At 39.1% G+C, this 24,693-nt stretch overlaps 1 protein-coding gene across 4 annotated transcripts in view; it reads left to right on the top strand.

The window, feature by feature from the left end:
• Positions 1-5,449: 5,449 nt before the first annotated feature.
• The window catches only part of LOC107813325 (uncharacterized), a 58,745-nt gene continuing 39,501 nt past the window's right edge, over positions 5,450-24,693 (top strand). For 2 of the 4 annotated variants that reach the window (XM_075241607.1, XM_075241610.1), the window contains exons 1-10: positions 5,450-5,720; positions 7,669-7,890; positions 8,409-8,439; positions 9,250-9,434; positions 10,199-10,355; positions 10,971-11,067; positions 11,933-12,102; positions 17,439-17,611; positions 21,012-21,200; positions 21,287-21,376. In XM_075241607.1, the coding sequence (XP_075097708.1) occupies positions 5,607-5,720; positions 7,669-7,890; positions 8,409-8,439; positions 9,250-9,434; positions 10,199-10,355; positions 10,971-11,067; positions 11,933-12,102; positions 17,439-17,611; positions 21,012-21,200; positions 21,287-21,376 (1,428 nt within the window). In that variant the 5' untranslated portion in view covers positions 5,450-5,606. The remainder of the gene's footprint in view (positions 5,721-7,668; positions 7,891-8,408; positions 8,440-9,249; positions 9,435-10,198; positions 10,356-10,970; positions 11,068-11,932; positions 12,103-17,438; positions 17,612-21,011; positions 21,201-21,286; positions 21,377-24,693) is intronic. The other 2 variants (XM_075241609.1, XM_075241608.1) reach the window with 2 other exon arrangements.

The raw sequence follows: 24,693 nt of genomic DNA, 5'->3' as shown, positions 1-24,693 counted from the left end.
CTCAGCGAGCCGTCTTTCTTTCGCACAAATAGTACCGGTGCACCCCAAGGTGAGGTACTGGGCCTAATGTAACCTTTCTCCAGCAAATCTTTTAACTGCTCCTTCAACTCCTTCAATTCGGCAGGTGCCATTCTATACGGAGGGACGGATATTGGTTGAGTTCCTGGATGCAAATCGATGCTAAAATCAATCTCTCGCTCTGGAGGAATACCTGGAAGCTCATCTGGAAACACATCTGCATACTCTTTGACTATGGGAATAGACTGAAGTGTAGGTATCTCAGCATCTGCATCTCTAACTCGCACAATATGATAAATGCACCATTTTGCGATCATTTTCCTCGCCTTCAGATAGGAAATAAACCTACCTCTGGGTGTTGGTGTATTACCTACCCATTCAAGGACTGGCTCACCCGGAAAATGAAATTTGGCTACCTTTGCTCGGCAATCAACTGTGGCATAGCAAGCTGCCAACCAGTCCATGCCCATGATAGCATCAAAGTCCATCATCTCTAGCTCAACTAGGTTAGCTGAGGTCTGACGACTACAAATTGTCACCGTACAACCTCGGTAAACCCGTCTAGCAATAATCGATTCTCCGACCGGTGTAGATACCGCAAAAGGATCACTTAGTATTTCAGGCACTATACCAAACTTCCTCGCGACAAATGGGGTAATATACGATAAAGTAGATCCTGGGTCTATCAAAGCATAAGCATCGTGAGAGAAAATGGTTAATATACCTGTCACAACGTCTGGTGAAGACTCCTGGTCCTGTCGACCCGCTAAAGCATAGATACGGTTCTGATTACCACTTGAACTGGAACCTCTACCTCTGCCTCGACCTCTACCAGCCGAAGACTGAGACTCACGCCTTGAAGGATGCACGGACATAGACGATCCTGTTGCTGAACTCGCTGGTTGTGCCATTCCCCCAGAATCTCTATTTGGGCAATCTCGCATCATATGCCCCGGACGCCCACATGTATAACAAGCATCAGAACCTGCTCGGCATTGACCCAAGTGTCCTCTACCACAGATGTCACACCGCGGAGGAAATGACCATGTCTGCGCAGAACCTCGTTGTCGCTGCAAACCCGACGCCCGTGAGCTCTCACCTGGTCCTGACTGAGTATAGCGGTCATACCCGTAACCCTGTAACTGAGGTGGCGGAGGCCTAGGTGGCCGTCCGAAGTACTGGGTCCTATAACTACCCTGAGATTGCTCCTGAGACCTGGGAAATCTCATCCTCTTACGTTGCCCTTGCTCAGCCCTCTCTGTACCCTGCTGCCGACGCCTACCCCTTTTCTATATTCTGGGCGAATGCCTGAATCCGAGAGATATCCATACTATCCTGCAATGCAGCGGTGGCACATGCCTCGGTTAACTCTGGGGCTAACCCTGCTATAAACCTGTGAATCCTGTCCCGCATAGTAGAAACTATGGATGGTGCATATCTGGCCAATGAGTCAAAATGGAGACTATACTCTCGAACACTCATATTACCCTGCTTGAGGGCTAGAAACTGATCGACTCGAGCCTGTCGGATCTCCCGCGGTAAGTACTGGTCAAGGAAAGCATCTGAAAAATTCTCCCAAATAGCTGGAGGTGTATCACGTCCCCTGGACCTCTCCCATCCCTCATACCAAAGGATGGCTATATCTCGGAGTCGAAAAGCTGCTAGCTCAACTGCCTCTTTCTCCGTGGCATGCATAACACGAAAGATCCTGTGAAGCTGATCTATGAAATCCTGCGGGTCCTCCCTCTGATCTGTCCCCGTGAACTCTGGGGACTCAAAGCAATAAACTCTCGGACCCTTGAACTCCCAGACCCCTCAGAAGTTCCTGCACTAGCTGATGCCCTAGCATGTTGCTGGGTAGCTACCAACTGTGTTAACAAATGCACCGCACTCCTTAAGTCCTGATCTGATGGAAGTGGAGGGGGAACTGGATGTGCGGTTTCCCTAGGAATCTCCGTAGTTGGTGGAGGAGCCGGTAATGGCTGAGTAGGGGTCTCCCCTTGAGCTTCAGACTGGGCCCCATCTACTAGGGGTACCCTGTTGGTCCCCTCACCTACTACTGTATCTCTCCTCTGGCTAGCCGTAGTCTTCCTAGTCACCGTCATCTGTGCATGCAAACACCAACACATAAGTTTAATTCAAATTTCCTATAACTCAGTTCTATAGCACGATTTAGATTTCAAAGAAGTGTAACCAACTCCTAAATGCCCTGTAGTTCCTTGCTTATATAATGTGGTGCACAACACATCTATAAACAAGACCCTACTAGACACGGCTTGTAGACTCCCTAGGACAGAACTGCTCTGATACCAAGTTTGTCACGCCCCGAACCTAGGAGCGAGACAAGCACCTCGTGCCTCACCTAACCTGGCGTACCAATTTGCGACTAAGGGACTCTGAACACATAATGTCATACTTTGGCCATGGGGCCACCTTGCAAGACAATTTGTGAAGCAAAATATAAAACTGAATGGAAACTAGCACTAACTAAATATCAATATAAAGCTAGGCCGACAAGGCCGTCATAGCTACTACAGCTGACAAACCACCAATTTATACAAACCCAACATACTGCACTAACCAACAGGATATGCCTACAAGCCTCTACTGATAGATGTACTGTGATCGGAACAGGGCCCCGACCTACCCATAACATATATACAGATATACATAAGATGTACACAAAACTCTAGTCCTGGCAACTCCGAAAGACGTGGAGCTTACCGATCAGGCGGAACTCGGGAAACACCTACTGAGGAGGTCTACCCGTCTGTCTGTCTGAACCTGCACGCATGAAATGCAGCGCCCCCAAAAAGGGACGTCAGTACGAAATAATGTACCGAGTATGTAAGGCAATAAAATAACTGAAATCTGAAACTGAACTGATAATATGATAACTGAAATTAACTGGGAGTCAAAGATGATCTGGAGATATACTTACCTGCTGATACTGACTCAACTCCTTCAATATAGTAAGTAAAATAATTGTACGGCCTTATAAGGCTCGGTATATATAACTGCTCTGCCATAGTAGGCTCGCTTATAGGCGCTCGGCCATACTAGGCTATGTATCTCGACCATGCTGGGCTCGCTCATAGGCGCTCGGCCACAGTAGGCTCGGTATATAACTTTCCATCTGATCAGAAGTTGCCCAATAGGGGCCTGCCCATCGATTATAGCTCGATGGTAATGAAAATACTGTAATACTGTATATATAGGCTTGCTGCTCTCTTGACTGAAAGAAGACAATACTAAAATTGAATATAGAGTCTCGATAAGGAATAATATTGTAACTTATGAGACTAGAATAGTGTGAATAAATTCATGAATATGAACTTCTCTTTTTGTCTCATTACTAACACATGTAGCTACGAGATCATGCCAAAATGAAGGAAGGCTTAGCCTTAACATACCTTATCACAATCTTTTCAATCACCAAGTTGAACTCACCTCTTCGCACCTTAATCTACAAGAATGATAATAATACTATCGTTAAGTTACGAAAGGTACAACTATCGCACAACGAACGACAAACCTATTTTGTATTAAAACGGGCAGCATCTCCCCTATAATATGCCCTTCCTCCAACTTCAAGATAACACCAACAATACAAGGACAGAACAATAACAACATATATACATCATTTTCCAGCCCTATATACACCATCAAATACTACAAAACAGCCCAACACACCCCAATCTCTTCGTACACAAAACGACCACCGTAGTAGTGTCAAACGACCCGAAAATGTTATGACGAACGACCAGCCAACCACCCTACATTTATATGGTGTTTATAAACCCCCTTCCTCCTCCAAAACTCCACAAAATAGTAATAAAACACGCAGCCCAACAGCAACACAAAACAGTCCACAAAACAGTCCGCTACAAGTGAATAACTCGAACTCACGGCTTCCGATCACGTGAGTTCTTACAAGTATAGAACGACTTACCATGAATTTACAGAAGAAAAAATGGATGAAAGAGAGCAGTAAACTCACCTTATTTGTTGGATAACTCAGCTCCTATCTTGGTTCTTCAAACTCTAAGTTTTACCTCCAATTGGAACTTGAAAGGGAGAGAAAATCAATTAGGGTTTGTGGGAAATTTTTGGGAGGATTCTTTGCAGAGCTTATGTCTGGTTATTATGCTCTATTTTAAGTCTAATATATGAAGAAAATAGGCCCTTAAAAGGCCTCTTTGGACGACCCGAAATGGCCCATTTTTGGGCTTTCATTTAAGCAAGTAGGTGACACACCTACTTGTCACCTAGCAGCTTGCGCAGTATCGCAAAAATGCACATATCTCTCTACTCCGATGTCGTATTGACAAATGGTTTAATGCGTTGGAAAATAGACTCATAGATCTTTAATTTGATGTGTGGAACACACCATAACTCTAAGTATATTGGGAGAAAATTGCAGTTACATTTGACCCAAAGTTTCAGTAAAACTTATGAATGTAACTTGTGATGACTTTCATCGACTTTTGTTCCACAACTCGCTTGACTTAAAAACATAACACACGGATGTAATACGACTAATATAAATCATGACATAATCTCTTTATCATGTTAATCACCCTAGTCTCACCCCAAAGGTACATGTTATAACATTCCCAACTTGTCGACTTTCGATGAAACATTGTTTTATTTAATTGCTTTAGCTTCTGAACTGTCCAACCCTCTTTGTACTTGTTGTTCATGATCTTCAATATTTGTAACCTCAGAGGTAACATGATTAACTTACTTTATATACTTTTAAATATTATCTCATTTTTTTGTCCTACATTAGTTTGCTTACGACGCATTTTTACATACGAAAATATAGGGTGTAACAGAGACTTTACATTATCGGATTTAACTTTGCTTTAATCAAATGTGTGCACATTGTGCACTCTTAAGTTAGTCGATCGAACTCTATACTAACTAGACAATAACAAAATATATTTAAATATATATGTACATACATGATTATCAGCTGCATACAATACACAATTAATAGACCCATTGAATTCGACGGTGTGTATATGGTTAAAAAATAAATAAAATTTTAAACCAATTCCTAACTCATTATCACAAGAAGTGAAGTGAAGTGAGTGCATTAGTAATTAAAAATATCCATGAATAATTTGTATAGTCTAGTTACTTTAGCATTCACATCAACAGTAATTTCTGAAAATAGTAGAGCAAGAACAACAACAAGTGATTTAAATAAAAGAAAATTGCGAGATTTTGGATTGCTTAATAAATCAAGGGGTAATTTTTAAAAGTTTGCTAATGTTAGAGGTAAATTTGATCGTATAGTATAACGGTAGGGGTAAATTTGGTCGGATAGTATAATAAATGTTAAATGTAGACAATATGCGAAAGCGGAGAGTAAATATTTGTCCTTTTCCCTCGTACTAGTATAATGCATGATCATTTTCGAGTATCATAGGGGTATTTTTGACATAAACGGCAAATAGCAGCTTACTATTACGGTCTCTCTCCAGAAAAGAAGTCAAACCTCTTCTGCTTCCGGTTAGTCCATCACGAATCGGAGCGCAGAGCATAGTGTAGCTAAACTTAACATTGCACTTTGATTCTTCATGGAACTCAAATTTCGACATCGAGATTACAGAGCTGAAGTAGAGATTCACTCCTTCCGCCGGATGCCAGCTCAGACTCATCCTCTCTCCCTTCAATCACCGTCGTGTGATCAGGTTCAATGTTTTTCTCTTTCTCTTTTATATCAATCGCAGGCAATTGATTACTCCACTGTCCACAGCTTGCATTTTAAATCCATGGAAAATGTTGTAATGTATTACTTTGACTGGGCACAAAGTTTAAGAAAGATTGAAATACAAACTTGTAATCTAAAACAAGATAAATATTTATGTAGCTATAAATTATTTCATTAAGAATAAAATGAGAAGTGTAAAGTTAAATTCTTTCTAAACATAGAAATATATCATTCTTTCAAACTAAAGCATAGTGCATCACATAAATTAGACACAAGGAGTAAGTTTTTATGACATTGTGTAACAAAAAATGGAATCAATGGTGAAAATTTTGGCTCGAGGTATGATCAGGTTTCTAAATGAAAGAAAGAAGACATGCTACTAGTACTTGTATCATGGTTAAATACTTAAATGTCCTATGGTTCTGACAGATTAGGAATATTTTTTTAAAATGTGGAGAAAATTTCAATTTTGAAAAGTTTAAGCTAATTAGTGATAGGTAAAGTTTCTTTTTTAAGTGGTTAATTATGGAAGGAAAAGAAGTTATTAAGATGTTAATAAGTTAGAAGTGCATTCAAGTTTTTTGTGTTCGTATGTTTTATGCTTTATTGGGATTTGTGCAATGCAATTTCAGCCGAACAGAAGAAGGAGTTGTAGTTGTTGGACTTGATACTCCCTAGCGGCTTAAGACTTAGGACAAGAAAGTGCACCCACACTCCTTAGTGGTGTTAAGACTTAGGAAAAACGAAGTTCACCCAAGCGTGTGCAGGAATGAAGAACATGAGAGACCACCCTTCTGCCGTAGTTTTGGCGGGCAGGGCTCATACTGTTAAGAACACTGACGTGCGCAAGTTTTTTCGTAAGTGGTGTCAACATTTTAAAAAGTGGACGCATGAACAAATTACTGCAACAACATCATATTAAAAACACAATTGTGATCGTATTATTAAAACACAATTCAAGTACATTACAACAACTCTCTTGGACGAGCTTTCATTTTCTGAAAATGTATCTAAAATAGCTTCTTTCATCGATAGTCAATGACCCACCAAAGTTGAGAGAGATGACGAGGGAGATGAGAAGTTAGTAGAGTAGTATTAGCAAGAGAGCAAACCCAAAATTTGCAAGGAAGAAGATTCTTTTTTCAAATTAGGTTCTAAATTCACTTATGTTATTTTGAAATAATTGTTTTCCTTGAGCTGAAATCTGCATTAATATTTGGGTTATCACAAAGGCCACAAAAGGTTCTTTAGCTTCGAAAAGAAAAGAAGGTTCTTTAGCTTGTCTTAGCTGATCCTTGCCTTGTAGGAGATAAGAGATTCGAATCTTTGTATCTTTATCTTTTACAAATCGAATCGAACTCACAAATTTCAAAATGTTCATCCAAGCAAACTTGAAAGCCCAACCTGAATCAGCGGACTGACGCTCACTTCTTGTGCGATGGTATCATTTTACATAATTTATACAATTTCTTTGCTTGGATACTATATATATAAAATAAAAAATTTCGATGAAACAATATTGGATGATACTGCTTAAGCAAAGGTGCATCGGCCCCCGGGAGGGGCCGGTGCATGTACTCAACGAAATATGTCAGCAAGCTGGTATGCACACCACAGTGTAAAAAGAGAAAAAGAGAAGAAATACTTGAGACAAAAGAAACTACTCCTATAAGAGAAGGGACTTATAAGCTAGTCCAAAGTAGAGTCGAAACCAGCATAGGAAAAGAAAACCAGATGATTGTATAAGATATGTAGCTAAAATTGTACCCACTGTTGGTTGCTTCAGTATGGTAAAAGATTATAATGGTGATAAATATCACCTAGGTTTCATCAGTTGTTCAGTCAGTAACCCTACGCTATGATTTATCCTGGGACATTCAGATGCTTGGCCATTTCCTAATTTTTCGATCAATTGGTCGGGTCTGTAGGTTGATGTTACGGATTATGGCAGGGATGAGTTTTCTGATCCATTAAGGGGGAATAATCGAAAACCAGAGGATTCAGCGAAGGATTTAGGAAGCACAGCTGCTGAAATCACAGCAGAACCATATAGACATATTACTATTAAATATCCAGGCAAGGAATGGACATCTTACAAGAAAGTCTTGATGCAAAAATTTCCTGTCTCCAAAATGATTTCTGTTTCTTCGGTTAGTATGCCTTTTTAATCTTCATACACCTGCTATTGAGCTACATACAAATTGTCCAGGAAGGAGGGGATCTTAGTGGATTCCTAGTTAGTGGTCTTCTTATGAGTTATGGTATAAATTTGTTTTAAAGTTGAGGTATCAAGATTTCTTATTCTATTCAATGGAAAATTCTTTTCTTATGCTGCAGTTGCTATATCTTATAACGAGATTGTGTTTGTGGCCCAATTTTTTTTTTTGAATTTGTTTGGTTTGGGGGGGGGGGGGGCTTTAACAACACTGCAACAAATTGCAAATGGTAGGTGGGTTTCTGTTGACCTTTAAGATTAATATCTTTTCATTGTCTACCTTTTGGGGTCATTCAAAGGTTTTTGCTTAAAAGGAAGACGTAAAAGAGAAGGGAAAAAAAAGAAAGTAGGGTGTCAAAGAAAAAATATTATGAACTTTTAATCAGTGTTTTACGTGTTAAATTTTTAATGTTGTGCTGGGCTTCAGTATAACCTTTTGATTACTCCTTACAGCTGTCAAGCTCAATTATGAAGACAGGCAAGGGTATGATATCCTCTCTGTATTTACTTTATGTGGCGCATTACTTATTTTGAAATGTCCATAATAATTTACATGTTTTGGCAAACAATAATATTCTGCTTTATACAAGGTTTAAAGCATTTTCGTTTAAGCTTATGATATGTTATTTCCATGTAAATCTGACTTTCATACCTAATCCAAAACTAGTTTTAATATTTTTCTACCTGTGCAAATACAATATTAAGTCATTTGACTCCTTAATCTGTGTGGCTCGATCAAAGATTGTCATATAAAATAGGGAAATGAAGTTGATAAATGGACCTTGGGCCTAACTCAACCCCAAAAGCTAGCTTATGAGGTGAGGATTGCCCAAGACCATATATATAAGGAGACCAAGAACCTCAAATCCCACCGATGTGGGACAACTCAACACCCCCCTCACGCGAAGGCCCGCAAACTGGAGCGTGGACAACATAAATGGGGGCCCAACATCGGTAACACTAATTGGGATGGGCCTGACTCTGATACCATGATAAATGGACCTTGGGCCTAATTCAATCCTAAAAGCTAGCTTATGAGGTGAGGATTGCCAAAGACCATATATATAAGGAGACCAAGAGCCTCAAATCCCACCGACGTGGGACAACTCAACAGAAGTGATATGAAAGCTTTTTTTCTTTATTTCCATGGACTTTTAAAGCTCTCTCATCCTTTTATTTCTGAAACAAGTGAGAAAAATGTAAAGAAAATGGGTATCATTTGAACTTGTTTCTTATGTTCGAATAGCTATTTCATTTCCTCGGCAATAATTGGTATGATGATTAAATACTGTAGGCACTGAGAAACCCTCAGCAAATGCACATCTAGAGGAGCTAGATGATCCTCAGAGATTTGCTGAAGAAGGCATTAAATATATCACCCTGCAGGAGTATGTCTCACGCTTAACTGAACTTAAAGATGAAATTAGTCGTGCCTGGCATGCAAACGACCGCATAACCTCCTTTAATTTTTCAATCAAGGTAGTGTAGTTTTTGTTCTAAACTATCTTACATTTGCTTCTTGCTGGATTCTGCACTTACCAATCAAGTGATCATTCTTTTTGGATAAGTACTCCTCAGTTTAGCAATTTTATTTCGTATTCATAGTAAGTTTCAAGCTTGCTAATTAATAATACTGGGCTCGCAGCTTAATCTGGTTGAATTGGGTTATTCCTGATCAAGTGATCATTCTTTTTGGATAAGTACCTCTCTGTTTAACAGTTTTATTTGGTATTTGTTCAATAAGTCAGTTTCAAGTTTGCTATTTAATAATACTTGGCTCATAGCTTAACTGCTGACTTGGGTTATTCCCGAGTACAAACCTATAGCATCTAACAACAATAAAGTCCAAAGTTATTCTATCTCCACATTGATTTGAGGCAAAAATTGCAGACCGTTCCCTTTTCTCTACTGCCAATCCATGACAGCTGATGCTGAAAAGATAAATTCAACTGTTAAGATACAAACACTACTCATCTGATATTCTGATATACCAACATATTTCCAAGAAAGTAAATGGTAAAAAGCATGATTGTATTGCTTTCTTATAATTCATTAACAGGAGAAGTTGCTTCTTGTCCCTGCTCACTGATTCCAACAGTAAACGAATAATAAAGGATCATTAATCAACTGATCAATTGAACCACAGAATATAATAACTTAGACTCTTATAGAACATCAGGTGGCCTGTTGGCATTTTCTACTTTGGATTTTGAGCTTAATGTGCCTTGCCTTCTCTTGTTTAGGTTGCTAAGCTACTGTCGGATACATCTATACTACAATTTTATCCAACGCTATTTGTCCTAGCTACAGAAATACTAGATATGTTAGGGGATATGGTATGGGAACGCATCAGGCAGAAAGCTGAATACACTGAAGATGGGACATTGGTCCATTTACCAGGTATAGCTCTCACATTTACCCTAGTTCTGCTTCCCCGTGACCAACTGGCACTCTAATCTCCAGTAACCAGTGTCCGCTCTTGTCATATACGTTTACTGTGACCCAATTCTAGTTTCGAATGCAGTTAAAAGTTTGTCGTCATCCTCGTTTGGAAGTGAAAGTCTGCCACTGTTAATTGTAACGGCAAACTGTAGAATCCTTAGGCCCATGGTTAGGATAGTAGATATCTTGGCAACGAGATGCAAATCATCTTACTGTTACTGTTAAGCCTGACATTAGCACCTTAAGGATCTCCAATTCTTATTACAACTAATCACAGTCTAAGAGGAACTTGGTGGGATTACTATATGGTGAAGAAATGCTGGGTAAGTCAATCGTCGTGCTGTTAAAATTCCAAATCAGAATTGCGTGGAAAGCATTTCTTATTTTTTCATTTGTACTATTTTATTTTTAAGTTGAAGGAAAAGGTTTTAATGTCTTCAATACACCTAAACTCTAAGATATCTATCCAATTTTTGTTTCTTCTTTGTTTTAAGTATTCTGATATCCTTGATGTAATTTTTCTGGTTTCCTGAGTCTCATATCTTCCTAAAAGACACGCTTGATCTATGGCAGATAACTTTCGAGCAACTGAAATCTGTGCTGAAGCCAAAGAAACCTGCTACAACTGGTTCTTCAAAGTTGGTTCCATCCGCGAGCTATTGCCACGCATGTGAAGTCCCCAGTTCTCAATTGCTGTCCTGTGTCTTTGAAGTTCTTGATTCTACTTCATTATTTTATCTTTAGGCGTCTGTTATTCAAAAAACATGATGTCCTTAACTGAGATGCTGGAATGGATTAGGAAGCATTAGAGAATTTTTGAAAATTTGACACATTTAAGGAATGATTTTTGGATGTTCGTTCCGTCTTAAAGTGATAATCTTGGTACACTAGAGATAAATTGGTAGCATCTCCGTACAAGCTGGACATTTATCACTGTATTGCTGGCATGGTAAATTTTGAGTTATCTGGGACCTACATTGCCATCTGGTTTGTCTATCCAACTGCTTTCATCATAATTATAAAAGTTAAGCAGATTTCCTCCTCCCCCCTCTTGACTGGGGATGATTTAAAGTTTTCAATGATAATTCCGCCTCTGGAATTCGTTGTTTCGTGCTCATGTTTCTTATCAGCTGAGCGGCTTTTGGAAGCTGCTAAGAATTGAAAATCGTTAATATGACAAGAGCACATTGTAAATACGAGAAGTGTTTAGAATCCCTATAATTGTATAATTAGGAATATAAAATTTCTTCCTTTATTGCATTATACTTGTAAAGACTATTTAAACCCAACCTGTTTGAGGAATGACCAAGCAATGCAATCACCGAATCTCTTCTTCTCTTTTCCTTACAGAAGCAAAGTGTCTGTAACCTATGTATGATATTATTTTTGAGAAGGATTAACCTATGTAAGATATTATTGCAGGGAAAAACCCAAAATCATCTTTTTCATTTCTTTTTTTCTTTTTAAACTTAAAAGATTGTGCATGAGTTTATGTTTCTGTCAGTCTTGACGTTGAAAAATACTGTTCTGCGCAGATACTTGGAGCTAGCCATATTCCATTGCTGGCGTTTCCTTTTGCAAAAACCTGCTGATAATCTTCCACGACTAGTTATGATGGCGAGAGGCATTGCAGATCCATTAGTTTCGTTTTATTGCCGCTTATATTTGGCCCACTGTGCACAAAAGTTACCTCAACGGGATATAGGTAACATTATATGCACTTTACTTGTTTAGTCATGAAGGTTAGATATACTATCAATGCAGATAGGTATTTGTATATATATATTTGCTAATAAAATCTGTGGCAAATTTGACTCAGTAAGCTGTAGCTTCTAGTGGTCATGCGAACTACAACTTTGAAAAATTGATAGATCAATATAGTAGTTGGCTAGAGTAAAAAACACTAGGTGATTTTTTTCATCTGCCTAAGCCTGGGTAGGTAGAGTAAAGTTGCCTAGCACCGATACCGATAAAAGGTAGCAGGTACCCGGGGGAATAGTCGAGGTGTCTAGAACACTACCTTCATAAAAATAATACAAAAGTTAAATAAGGGATTAATGCAAGCTCGTAGAGGTTGAAAGAAAATGAAAAGTAGTGTACCAGAGTAACTGTTAGGCATTGATTCGTAGGGAGTTGTATTGGTTGTGTAGTGAATGTTGTAGTAGTCCTTGGGGTTTTGTCTCTTGTTTGGATCTTTATTAGTTGCAGATACTTTTAAAATTGTCTCCTTGTTGTATTAAGACCTTATTTATATACTTTGTTCCATTTTAAAATGGTTCTTTCTTAGCTAGGATATAAAGTCTCACTTAGGATTAAGTTTTAAAATTTAATCTCTGTATTATAAACCTTGATATATGGGAGAAAAGAAAATAAAGAATTCGGGAATTGAAGCTTGATTATTCCCTTAAAGAAATGGTATTAAAGCAATAACTTTGATATGGCGCTTAGAGAGAGAATCTCTCTAGAAGCAAAGAAGTTCAAAACTAGTCAAATAAAGACATCTTGGCTTGGCTAACATTGACTTTCAATGGGGAGTGCAGTCAAATATTAGCTGAGAATGAACCAATTTTCACGCTATCTCCGTTAACATGTAGTTGAAAGGAAGGAGTTTCTTGTGATTTGTCTGATTGGAAGATTTGAAAAATGGGCGGACTCGTCGGACTTGATAGCTTCACTGGAGCCATAGGCGATATTGATGCGGTTGAAAGTTTCGGCAATGATTGAATCCATATTCCTTTTTCACTTTGCTTGTGAAGAGGAAGTACTAAGAGTTTTGGGTGAGGGATAAGATAGATGGAGAAACTAATTACTATTAGAGATAATTGGAGACTACTCGTTGTGAAATTCAATGCAGAAGGAAGGATATACTGGTCATGAATGTCGCGGGGTTGCTTACTCATCTTTGTTGGAATGCTTTGTTTAGAAAGGGAGGAGATGTTTGTGTGGACATCATTGATGTGGAGTGCAATCTGTTTGTGTGGACATCATTGATGTGGAGTGCAATTTGTTTGTGTGGACATCATTGATGTGGAGTGCAATCTAGTAGACCTAGCTAAGGCCAATTTATATGCATAAAAAGGGGAAAATGTGATGATTTCCATGTGATGGAGAGTGGTGAGTTAAGTTTCAGGTTTGGTTATCACAAGTTTTTAGCTCTGAAATTGTGGACAAGATTAGAAAGGGAGGGGAAGGAGGAGAGAAGAACCAAAGGGTGATGGGGGGATATGACAAAAAAAAGTAAGTTTGGAATGGGCGAGGAGCTAGTAGTTGGGAAAAATAGGGGCTTAGCCAGAAACAACTAAATTGGGAGGGTTGGTCAATGGGTGTTTTTAAAATAAAAGTTAGTTGACGAAGATGAATGGGGCAAAAGGACAAATTTACCTTAGATTAGTGAATCGGTTTGGACGTAAAACTTGAACCAATTTAGTACTCAACACAGTTCCCTCTGGTCTAAATGAAGTTGAATCATCCTTAATTGTCGAAATAATTAAAAATCACTTTTTCTTCGATTCGACCTTGTTTAGATCGGAGAGAACCATGTTGAGATCTTCAGAGGAATATGGAAATGTCTTATGTCCTCGCCGAAAATACTATATCCTCTTCTTTTCATCAACTTGCGGTGATCAGATTTGTTTTTGCAATCTCGCTAGCGTTAGAGATGCCCCAATCTAGCGGGGGTATATTATAATAAATTCAATTTTTTTTAGATAAAACGAAAAAATCGGAGGATTTTGTAGGAAAAAGAGACCCTCCATATAGGATGCTACCTTTAGCTCTTATGTGGTAGGTCGTAAGGAAGATATAGAAGGGCATTTGATGGGGTTGAGAATCTTGAGGAATAGCTTCTTGTCTGTAATTTCTTTTTGGTGCACCATTGAGTTTCCGGTTTGTATGGATGATTGTATGACTTTTTTAGAGAACCACATTTTATTATAGGCTTACTACTTTTGGTATACTGCTTTGTGTAAGGGGATTTTCCCCGTATCAATAAAACCATTTACTTCATCAAAAGAATAATTAATTTCAGCATCCTACATACAATACTGTTGATTTTAATCCAGCTCCTCAAGGTTGAGATCCAATGAACCGTCTCTTTTGAAGTGCGTGACTTTACCTATGAAATGATAATCCGCCACTTCACATTGCTTCATTATTGTAGCTGACAAAGCGATGGCTTTTAATGACACTGGTTAAAATTGAGAGAGTAGATAAAGATGGTTCATAGAAGGAGGGAGGAGTTTGTCAAAATAGACAAGGGAGAAGTGCTTAGTTTTGCAAAATTTGTGGGAGTGACTTCGTGGGAGGAGGACAGAGTTATTAAAGTTCTAATTGATAGTGAGCATGAGTCAAAAAGGGTTAGCTACGAGAGTAAGGTTCGTAGAGGGGAAAGACAAAGGGGATCAAGGGAGGAGCATGAGGTTGGGATAGCATTGTAGTGTATCAAAGGAGGTTTGGAGGAGTATGGGTGATTTGTTGGATCAAGGGAGGGAAGGAGAAGTTGTCGATGGAGGTTGAGATTCTCTCATGGAATGTGGGTGGATGAATGTCCTAATTAAGAGGGGCATCATCAAGGTGAGAGTTATAAGAGAGGAGTGGGGACATCTGTTGCGTGTTCAAGAAACGAAAAATGAATGTCTTAATGGACTAAATTGTGACAAGTGTGGGCATGGGAATGGAAGGTGTGAAGTATGATTGGGTTGTGATAAGGGGGAGGCGGGTGGCATTCTATTGTTTTAAGATAGACAAAAAAATGGAGGTAATGAAGGTGAGAAAGAGGGAGTTCATAGTTGCAACTCGGATTAGAAACGAAGGGAGTGGTGAAGAATGAGGTTTTGGGGGAGTGCACTGATCGGTGGGAAGGGCACAAGGAAGAGTTTTGGGAGGAGATGACCACCTCAATGACGAAATAGGATGTCCCTAAGTTTAAGAGGGTCTTCTAACATGATGTCATAGATGTAGGAAAGACTGAGATGTAGAACGGTGTCTAAGCCAATTGGGGAGTTTTGGAGTTTACTAGTAATCATTTTTGGTGTCTAAGCCAATGGGGAGTTTTGGAGTTTACTAGTAATCGATCTCTTATTGATCTTCCTTTTCCAGGAACAAGTTTCACATGAACCAAGGCAGAGGATTCTACTTCAAAATACGTTGAACAAATTCTTGGTGTCCACCGTGTGCCAGATATATTGCAAGTTCCACAGTTAGGTTGACTTCAAATTATTCTCGTATCATGCAAGATGGTTGCAGAGGAAGGAGTATATGCTTTTTTCGATTCAAGGGCATATGGCTTAAGATAATTGATGTACACACTTTCTTTCCGGCTTGCAAGGAAGTTGAAGATACTAAAAGGGGACATAAGGGAGCAAGAAGATTTTCGGGAGGGTAAATGTGAAGTTAAGGGAGTTGATGCGGAGAGAGTCGAGAGGTTTAGAGAGTCAGAAGAGAGGGGGAGAATGAGGAATGATGAGGTAAAAAGGGAGGTAGCTACATTGTCAATAGTGCAAAAGACTAGTTGGAGGAATACTAAATTCTTTCACCGGGTGGTTGTAACAAATAAAAGAAGGAATTTTATAGAATCTTTAAACGAGAACGAGGTAGTGTTCGAGGGAGAGGAGGAAGTAAAAGGGGGCATTACAAATAATAGCATAGCAAGGATGTGAGTTGGAGACATAAGTTGGGAGGAATAGTGTTTAACAAAATAAGAGATGAAATGGGGTAGTGGCTGGAGAAAGTTATAGTAGAAGAGATGGTGAAGGAGGCGGTAGAAAGTTGTAGAAGAGACGAGGCATCGGGATAAAAACAAAATGATGAAAGATAAAACAACATAGAGAACAATTCAATGGAGGAAAGCTTTGATCCAAAGCTTCAATGAAGAAGAAAGGATGAAATGAAAACCCGTTTTGCAGAAGGGGAAGCACCGGTTCGTTAGTCAAATCTTTTGTGACAAATTTTGGTAGATGCCGATTATTTGAAATTATATGGGGAGAAGAGGTGACCCAGATAGGTTGCTCGGTGTGCGAAAGGTTGCTGAAGACGACACTACACGCCGCTACGTGTGTTGGCGAACACCGGAGCTGATGTGGTGCATGTGAATCACACATGCATTTTCTCGTTGCGGGTCTTCTTCCTCATAGGTTACTGGTAGTTGGGCCTTCTTCAAGACTAGAAAGTGAGGATCAGATGTCAACTGCTAATGGAAAATTGAAGAAATCAAATTTGTTCTTTGCCGGCTTCTTTTTTCAATTATGCTGTTTAATTTTTTCCCCCCCTTTTAAGACAGAAAAAAGGGTTTCGAGAAGGGACTACCATCTTGGCTCTGATGTCAGAGGTGGATCTAGGATTTAAACTCTATGGGTTCAACATTTAAGGTTCTTAGATTGAACCTATTATATTTTTAAAGTTATGGGTTCAGAACCACTATGCGTTGCTATTTTAGTAAACTTTTACCCTAAACTTATACTCCACGTGGAAAGTACTAGTTCAGTTGAACCCGGTACTATAACACTACATACGTCTCTGTCTGATGTCATGTTGAATGAGATTGGAAAATGTGATCTTTTTGTTCTTTTCATAAGTGTACGGGAAAATGTGATCTTGGCTCTTGCCACTCAAAGAATTCTACCTTTTGCTGAAATATATGCAATTTTGGGACCGCTTTTGGACACACCAAAATCACCATTCGATATCTTTGTTGCTGTTGTTTTATTTGAGTAAACTAAATGTCAGAAAATGCAGGTCCAGTTAATGTAGTGTGGAGTTGACTGCTCAGCACTTTGTCTGATCACAGTCTAAACTCTTTTCCTAACATTTGTTTTGGGCATCAAACAAAATACTCTTCTAGTTACCACCCCGTCCCTTCTTTCCTTCTTTTGGTTCACCGTGGGAACTTAGGAGCTTCCAGGTCTTGCTAGCATTCCAGATATTTGAGTTGTAAGCTTGAACTTTATATGTTGGCAAAAAGTATTACATCTGTGGTGATCTGATCTGATATGCTGTCAGTTTTATTGTATTTTCTTGAATAATTCATTTGTTTTTTTCTCACAGGACATCTGATAATTTCTATGAATGACATGAACACTCTTCTGATGAATGGTGCACATATTGCATCTGTGAAGAAAACATCTGGAGTTTTATCAGGAAATCGAAGTTCAAAATTGGGCCTGATGGAACCAGCTATTGAATATGTTATGAAATGCTTGTTCAGGGAGTCATGTGAGGTTGGTAATTAATAGCCATTCTTTCTTGTTTTCTGGGTTTGCTTCCGGCAAGGTGTGCTGTGCCTTGGTGTTTTATCACATTCAGACAGACGTATTTATAATTTAAACTGGGCTCTGAGTTTTGGAATAAGTAGTTATGCTTCCCCTTTTTTTTTTTACTTTATTTTAGTGACATCACTAATAGACATTAACTCTCTTTTAAGATGTGAAAGGGTGTTAAGATAATCTCTAGAAACCGAAAACAAAACACATAACGCACTATGAGGATGGTTTCAGGAAGTTGAGCAATGGGATCGGAACCTGAGGTAGGTTATCTATGGGAGGGAAGGTCTTGGTACAACAGGAGTGGATAGGAAAAGAGGGAAATGAGGTGCTGTTTGAGGAGATAAGGTGTGGGAAGGAAAGGGAAGAAGAAGTAGAGAGGAAATTCAGAAAATGTAGGGACGGGAAAGAATGAGGATAGTGAAGTAGGTGAAGGGTTTGGGTAGTAGAGGTAGGGTGAAAAAATAGAGGAGAGGGAAAAAGAAACATGTAGGTTGAGAAAGGGTGGAGGGAATAGGGTAGGGTGCAGTCAAAGTCGAGGGAGCTGGCCGTAATAGAGTGGGGTAAGAGAGATAGGGGCATTCAGAACCGAGGGAGGTGGCTAAGAAAGGGTGGGTAACAGGGGAAGTGGGCAGGGGGCATTTATTTTAAGGGCCGTTGTAGTGGGTTCATTTTCCATTTTATTTGAACTACTTTGAGATTGATCAAAAGGCAAAAATTTCCACCAAAAAGAGTTGTAATTTTCATTTTCTTAAACATACTGGGATAAGGGTAGGGTTCGTTTTTGGTTGGAGCCTGCCCTGAGCAGTTGATCTTTGTTGATCATCAGTAAAAACACATGCTGTTTCAAACCACAAGGAGCACAGGTGAAGCAACCTACCTAATACTGAGCAAGAAGATGGTTTTCTGCCTGGATTTTGTGGTGGAGTCTCTTGGTCCTATACCAAATGTCTATTGCAACAGTGGCCCTAATATGCTCTCCAGAAACAGAGAGAGAACAGCAAATTAAGCCACCTAATGGGAGTTGAAAAGAAGACTAAAAATTGAAGAAATAAAGACTTGTTGGGGACACGTCATATGAGAGCTCAAGAAAATGGATTAATGATTTGAGAAAAATGGGTAGACGGTATCTTAACAGCAAAGTAGACTATTCCCCAAAATACATGATATAGGTATCCTGATCTACTAAAGTGCACTAGTATCCTCAACTGATGTGACTGGTAGATGTTTAATGCTGGAACTACTCATGAGAAGAAGGCATTGAGTTCCATCAAAAGCAGAAAATTACAAGGGAGTTTGGCCCGGTTAGTTTTCCCCTAATTGAAAGAATCTATGCTCTTCTTAGACAGTGTTGTCAAAGGCAAAAAGCTCTAATGGAGCATGCATCGTAATCGTACCGTTATAAAACAGTCCATAGGAAGTGGAGCAACCTCTACTGCCCATTCGCCATCCTTCATGAGTCCGGTTTTCTGTGCTACCTTATTCTTAGATCCAGTGAATTCATTGGTATTGGTTTCAGAGTCCACTGGCTAAATGCGCTTCAGGTCTATTAGGGCTTTAAGCGCAAAGCACAATTTAAGTGTGGGCTTTAGTAAAAAAGGCACAATGAATGAAAAATATAAAAATATATATGCAATTCAAGAAAAAAGTAACAAATTCATTCATAATGTTTCCTTAACAACTAATACACTTATTTGTCAATTATATTTGTTGTTTAGTACCGCTCGATTCAAGATAGAACTCATGGGCAGTGAATGTGAACGCCTTAGTGCCTTGCCTACACTGAAGCACAGCTTAAGTGAGGCAAAGCGCCCTCCCCGAGCTTTTGTGAGCTTCCAGGCTTAATGTTACGCGGCGCCTTCCTGAAGGTCCTTGGAAGGGCGACGTAAGGCTAAGCAACCGATGTCAGTGCGGTTGCTATGCGCCAACTGAGGTCCCCTCCGTACGCTAGACTAGATTGTCAGTGCCGTACGGGAAAACCAATGTCGTGAGCAATTGATGTTGAAAGCTAATGATTGTATTGATGATGATGAAAGCTATTACAAGATGCTATGCGGTGTCGGGGGGAGAGACACCAGTACAGAGAATTGTTTGAATGCTTTGGTCCCCCTTAATAATGCTTAAAAAAAATAAACCAAAGTTACATGAGTTGACCTAAGAAAGCTGTAGAAGCACACTGAAAATGAATGAGTAAAACTACTCTATAATTACAATGAAAAGGACTTAGTCTTCTACAAGGTGGAAGCAAGTCCGATGGCAGCAACTTTGTCTTGAGCATCAGGGTCTGCGCGCGCATTGTTGTTGGCGCGCGCGACACTATTTGGATCTGCCAGCGGCTAGGCGCTGGTGCTTGGCATTGGATCTGCACGCGGGGCACTGTCTGTGCGTGCGGCGCTATTGGCAACATGATGGTTTGTGCGCGCGGCATTGTCGGTGCGCGTGGCACTGATGACATTCGCCAGCCGCTGGCACTGATTATCGGTGGGGCGACAGAGGCGCATGCGCGCTTGTCACTTGGCGCTGCCGAGACCACGGGGCCGATCGTGGCGCTAGGCGTTGGGAGGCTTGCCGGGACGCGTCCAAGGGGTCATGGGTCGATGATGGAAAGCAGCCCATGACATTAAGCGCGCGTTAAATGAGCCTTTGATAACACTGTTCTTAAAAAGTTATAAGGTGCTCTATTCCTTTTCAAGATGGATCGGGGTTGAGAAATATGGCCTATCTTTTGGAATCAGAATGTGCCAATAAATAATTTCATTGTAATACACATGTTTCTGTCTCTGTCAATTAGTACTAGTTGAAATGAAGAAAAAAAATTGTCTGATGAGGATAAAAGAAAACAAAAAAAAGTTCCCCTGCCGGGAATGAAATTGTGCTCCATGTCCCTTATTAGTTATTACCAACTTTTACTCATTAATCGCTATACCTCAATACAAGAGAAGGGCTAAACAACTTTATCCGAAAAAGAGGATGAGAGCTAGACAACATATTAAATTAAAGCTGAGCTATTGGTCAACTTAGGCTGCTTTCTACTCTCTTCTGGACAGAAAGTGATCTTTTTTTCTTATGGAAGGGTAGGATCTGAGCAGAAAGTAATCTTTAATCTACTAGCACACATCTAGTGACCAATTAATTTTTTGCCGGAATAAGTACATGCGCAACAAGATAAATCCCTGTCTTTGCGCCACCTTCGTCTTGCCCTTGATTTTGACTCTAAATCTCGAGTAAGAAATAACTAAATGTTGCTAGATTAGAGCGGAATCTGTTCTTTCTTTTGTTCACATTACTAGCTGTTATAAGAAAGGCATATATACTTTGTAATAACAACCTATTGACTTGTAATGCATATGTGAAACAGTTGCAAGTTGGAGAGATATTGATGGGGCTTGGACTTGGGAGGAACCAATCAGAGTTGTTTGGAAACTCATCATGCATCTCGCTTGTTCTTCACCATTTATTAAAGGAACTTCCTATAGAAATAATTTTTTCTAATGCCTTGGACATTCTTCATCTCATTGAATGTAGCTATGATTACTCCTTTGATCAGGTATTTTACTCTGGGATTCATGTGTTGCTGCTTCGTGAAGCTTTTAGTTCCGTTTATGCCTAACATCATTTCTGTTCAATATGCAGTGTTTGAATTTTAAGTTACTTGGACTCAGACTATGTGAAAACATATCTCAAGTGAATGAAGTCAATTTGGTAATGAAGAAGGTTATTCAGGTATGCAGTGTCTCTTCTTCAAGTACTATGTTTCTTTGAGGGTTGGGATGGGGGCGTCTCTTTCTGTCTCTTTTGTTAGTAATTATCTTTGTGAAGTCTAAGATAAACAATGAGATGAAATGAGGGAATGCATGAAGACTAATGTTTTTTCTCCTAAAACCTTTTATGGTCACACTTACAATGTACATAGCTGTATCCATCAGAGGTGGGATAGTAACTCTATACTACATCAAGTATAATTATTTACACTTAACTGTATTTTACCCTCCCCTTCTAATTGGTGCATACAAGCCGTATGTACCAAACTTGTTAACATATGCAACTAGTTTGAGGACCGGCAAGGTACTTGGTATATTTCTGCAAGTTGAGTAATATGACTTTATGAACTCAGTGGAATGTCTTTTAAGAGTATCTTTTATCTGACGAAGTGACAGTTGATTTCTACGTACTTGCTCTAATGAAATACTAAATTTGATGTAATGTGAAGTGTGGTCTAATCTTTTTGCACAAGCTTTTTGACCGGTAAATTTGTAATTATCGCACACAACTTCCATTTGACCAATATTCAAGCTTCAATTCTTGATTAGTTATTTGATCAATAAAGTTTGCAAATTGCCACTACCATGGTTCTATATTCTGCTTTTGCACTGAGTCTTGCAATCATGTTTGTTCGTGCTCTTCCATGAAACCGAATTTCCTCCAATTAGAATGTAATATCCAGAAGTAGAAGTAGAGGGTCTTTCAGAGGGTGACTTTGCCCAATCTGGGTCTATATACCCAACAATCTGCTCGTGTCCTTGATTCTTGTGGAGTAATATTTTTGTTAGAGAAGATATTATTAACCTTGTGATGCGGACCGTTGCGTCTCAATGAGAATCTCATAGAGGGTTCAATAACTAATTTACAGCAATCACCTGAAAGATAATACCAGGTCGAGTCATTGTGAGATAGTTTAACTTCAGAACCAACCTTATATATCTCTTTGGATTACCAAGAGACTCCCTGACATGGTAGAAATCTAATATTTGGACTAGAGGGTGTCAGAAAGCCTACAATCTGTACTTCTAAAAATGTCCAGCATACTTTATAATATAAAAAGTGCTTATATTATAATATAACAATGTTTGATCTTGGATGCGATACCTCAGTGCTTAGGAATATCGCAATACATATATGGTCGGTTCGTAAGTGCAAAAAATATGTTGGTTTAACACAATTCCATCCAGGTCACTACCCATGCTAACTATGTTATCAACACTAATTATCAAGGAGATATATGAAATATATAAATGTGGAACATAGTGTGGATAGTACATCAAATGATTAGCTTTAAGCCTAAGCGAAACTTCTAACTAATTATGCTGAACTTACCAAACCTTATCCCATGAGACTATTTTAAACCGTATGAAGACCACTGGACACTCTCTAAGCAACAAAATACCTGTGATTACTTTATATATACTTCAAGATTACGAAGAATGTATTCTCATTCTCGAACTGATGAAGAAGCCAATGATGAACGTCAACTAAGAAGAGAAAGAGATGGATATAAGCAATATTAGCCGCATGAGAGAATGTATCACTGTAGTTGTGTCCGAATATCTATGTGTATAGTGTTTGCGACAAAACATGCCTTAAGTTGATCAATTTGACCATCCATAGCAACCTTCATCGTGTACATTCATCGATAACTAAGGAAAGATTCCTGGAGGCAGAACAATAAATTATTCTATCCTATGGTGTAAAGTAAGCATATCCTCATTATAGCCTATCACGAGCTTACAAAGGAAGAGATTTTCCTGCAGAGGAGAATAAAGATGGAGGATGAGGACGACATGGAAACATAATGGTTTGATGATGAACAATGATATGTCATGGAGACATAAAGAGATGAGGATTACGAGTAAATCAAATATCTTCCTAAATGATCTGCCATGGACTGTGTAGGAGACAAGTTTGTAGCAGGTTAAGAGCGAATCTCGCATGATGCTGGCATTGATGATAAGTCAGGAGCAATGGTGTCGTGGGAGGAGACAAAGAAGTACCGATAGAATCTCAAGTGATGGCATGGATAAAATCACAGATATGTCGGCCCTGGGGTTTTAGCTTAAGGGAAAATGTAGTACATCACGGGATGCATGGTACGCGTACACCACATATTTGAATCTTCGTGGTGAACCAGCTCAGGTACTTAAGTAGAGAAGAGTAGAAGGACATGTTATCCACCGAGTTACAAAAGTTGGAAACAATCGATTTATCGGTTATCAAAAGGAAAAAACACATAGATGTCAAGATGGTAAAAAAGAGGTACTTCCTCGTCCCAATTTATGTGACGATGTTTGACTCGGCACGGAACTTTAGAAAGGAAGACTTCTGAAGCTTGTGGTCTAAAACAAGCCATAGATATTTGTGTGGTTATAAATCATCCCATTAGGGATAAAGTAGGAAGTTTAAAGTTAAATTGTTTTTAAATAAAGAAGTATGCCATTCTTTTTGAAACAGGCTAAAAAGGAAAGTATGACATATAAATTGAGACAAAGGGAGTATAAAATAAGGTTGGGTTTCAAAGAAGGTGAAATTGCTTGACATAAAGTATTGAAGGAAGTCGGATGAGTAGCAATGATATGTCGCCCAAGGATTAGGCAATGAAGAAAACAAGTGCTCTCAAAGACACGAGGAAGCAACAAAGATCATAGGAATAAATCAGTGTGTAAAACTTGATCTGGATAGCGGAGAAAGCATACTATTAATCAAATAACTTGTTGTGAGAATTGTATCCCCCAAAATTTAGTGAAACATGTGATTGTTTGATTAGATTGCGAGCGGTCTCGATGAAATGTTCTATTCTTCTTCTCAGTTACTGCAATTTATTAAGAGGTATGCAGGACCTCTGATGAAAAATCATAGGAGAGCGCATAAAATGCTAAAACCGACAAAATGAACATTTTTGTATTATCCTCGTGAAATGTGCATGGAACCTCAAACTAATTTCCAACATTAGTATAAAATGTCTAAAGTTTGAAAAATAACTTAAAACAATCTTTTATTCAGAATTTTCAAGTACATTTTGAATAATCATCGATGGAACTAATAATGCAATGGAAATTCCAAAGTGAAACTGATGTGACGGGGACTCCAAACATCCGAATGAAGCTATGTTTCTAGAATCTTCCAAAAATGCCGCCACACCAGTGTCGGATCCTCCAAAAGTGAATAACTTTTAGAGGATCCGACACATTCCCCAGCATTTTTGAAGGATGCGAGCAACATAGGAATGAATTAAAGATAAAAGTAACCTTGCCTAATTATTAGGACGA

The sequence above is a fragment of the Nicotiana tabacum genome, chromosome 21, assembly GCF_000715075.1.
Source record: "Nicotiana tabacum cultivar K326 chromosome 21, ASM71507v2, whole genome shotgun sequence".
NCBI classification, from domain to species: domain Eukaryota; kingdom Viridiplantae; phylum Streptophyta; class Magnoliopsida; order Solanales; family Solanaceae; genus Nicotiana; species Nicotiana tabacum.
The sequence above is the reverse complement of the archived record's forward strand: the minus strand, read 5'-3'. Positions and strand labels throughout refer to the sequence as shown.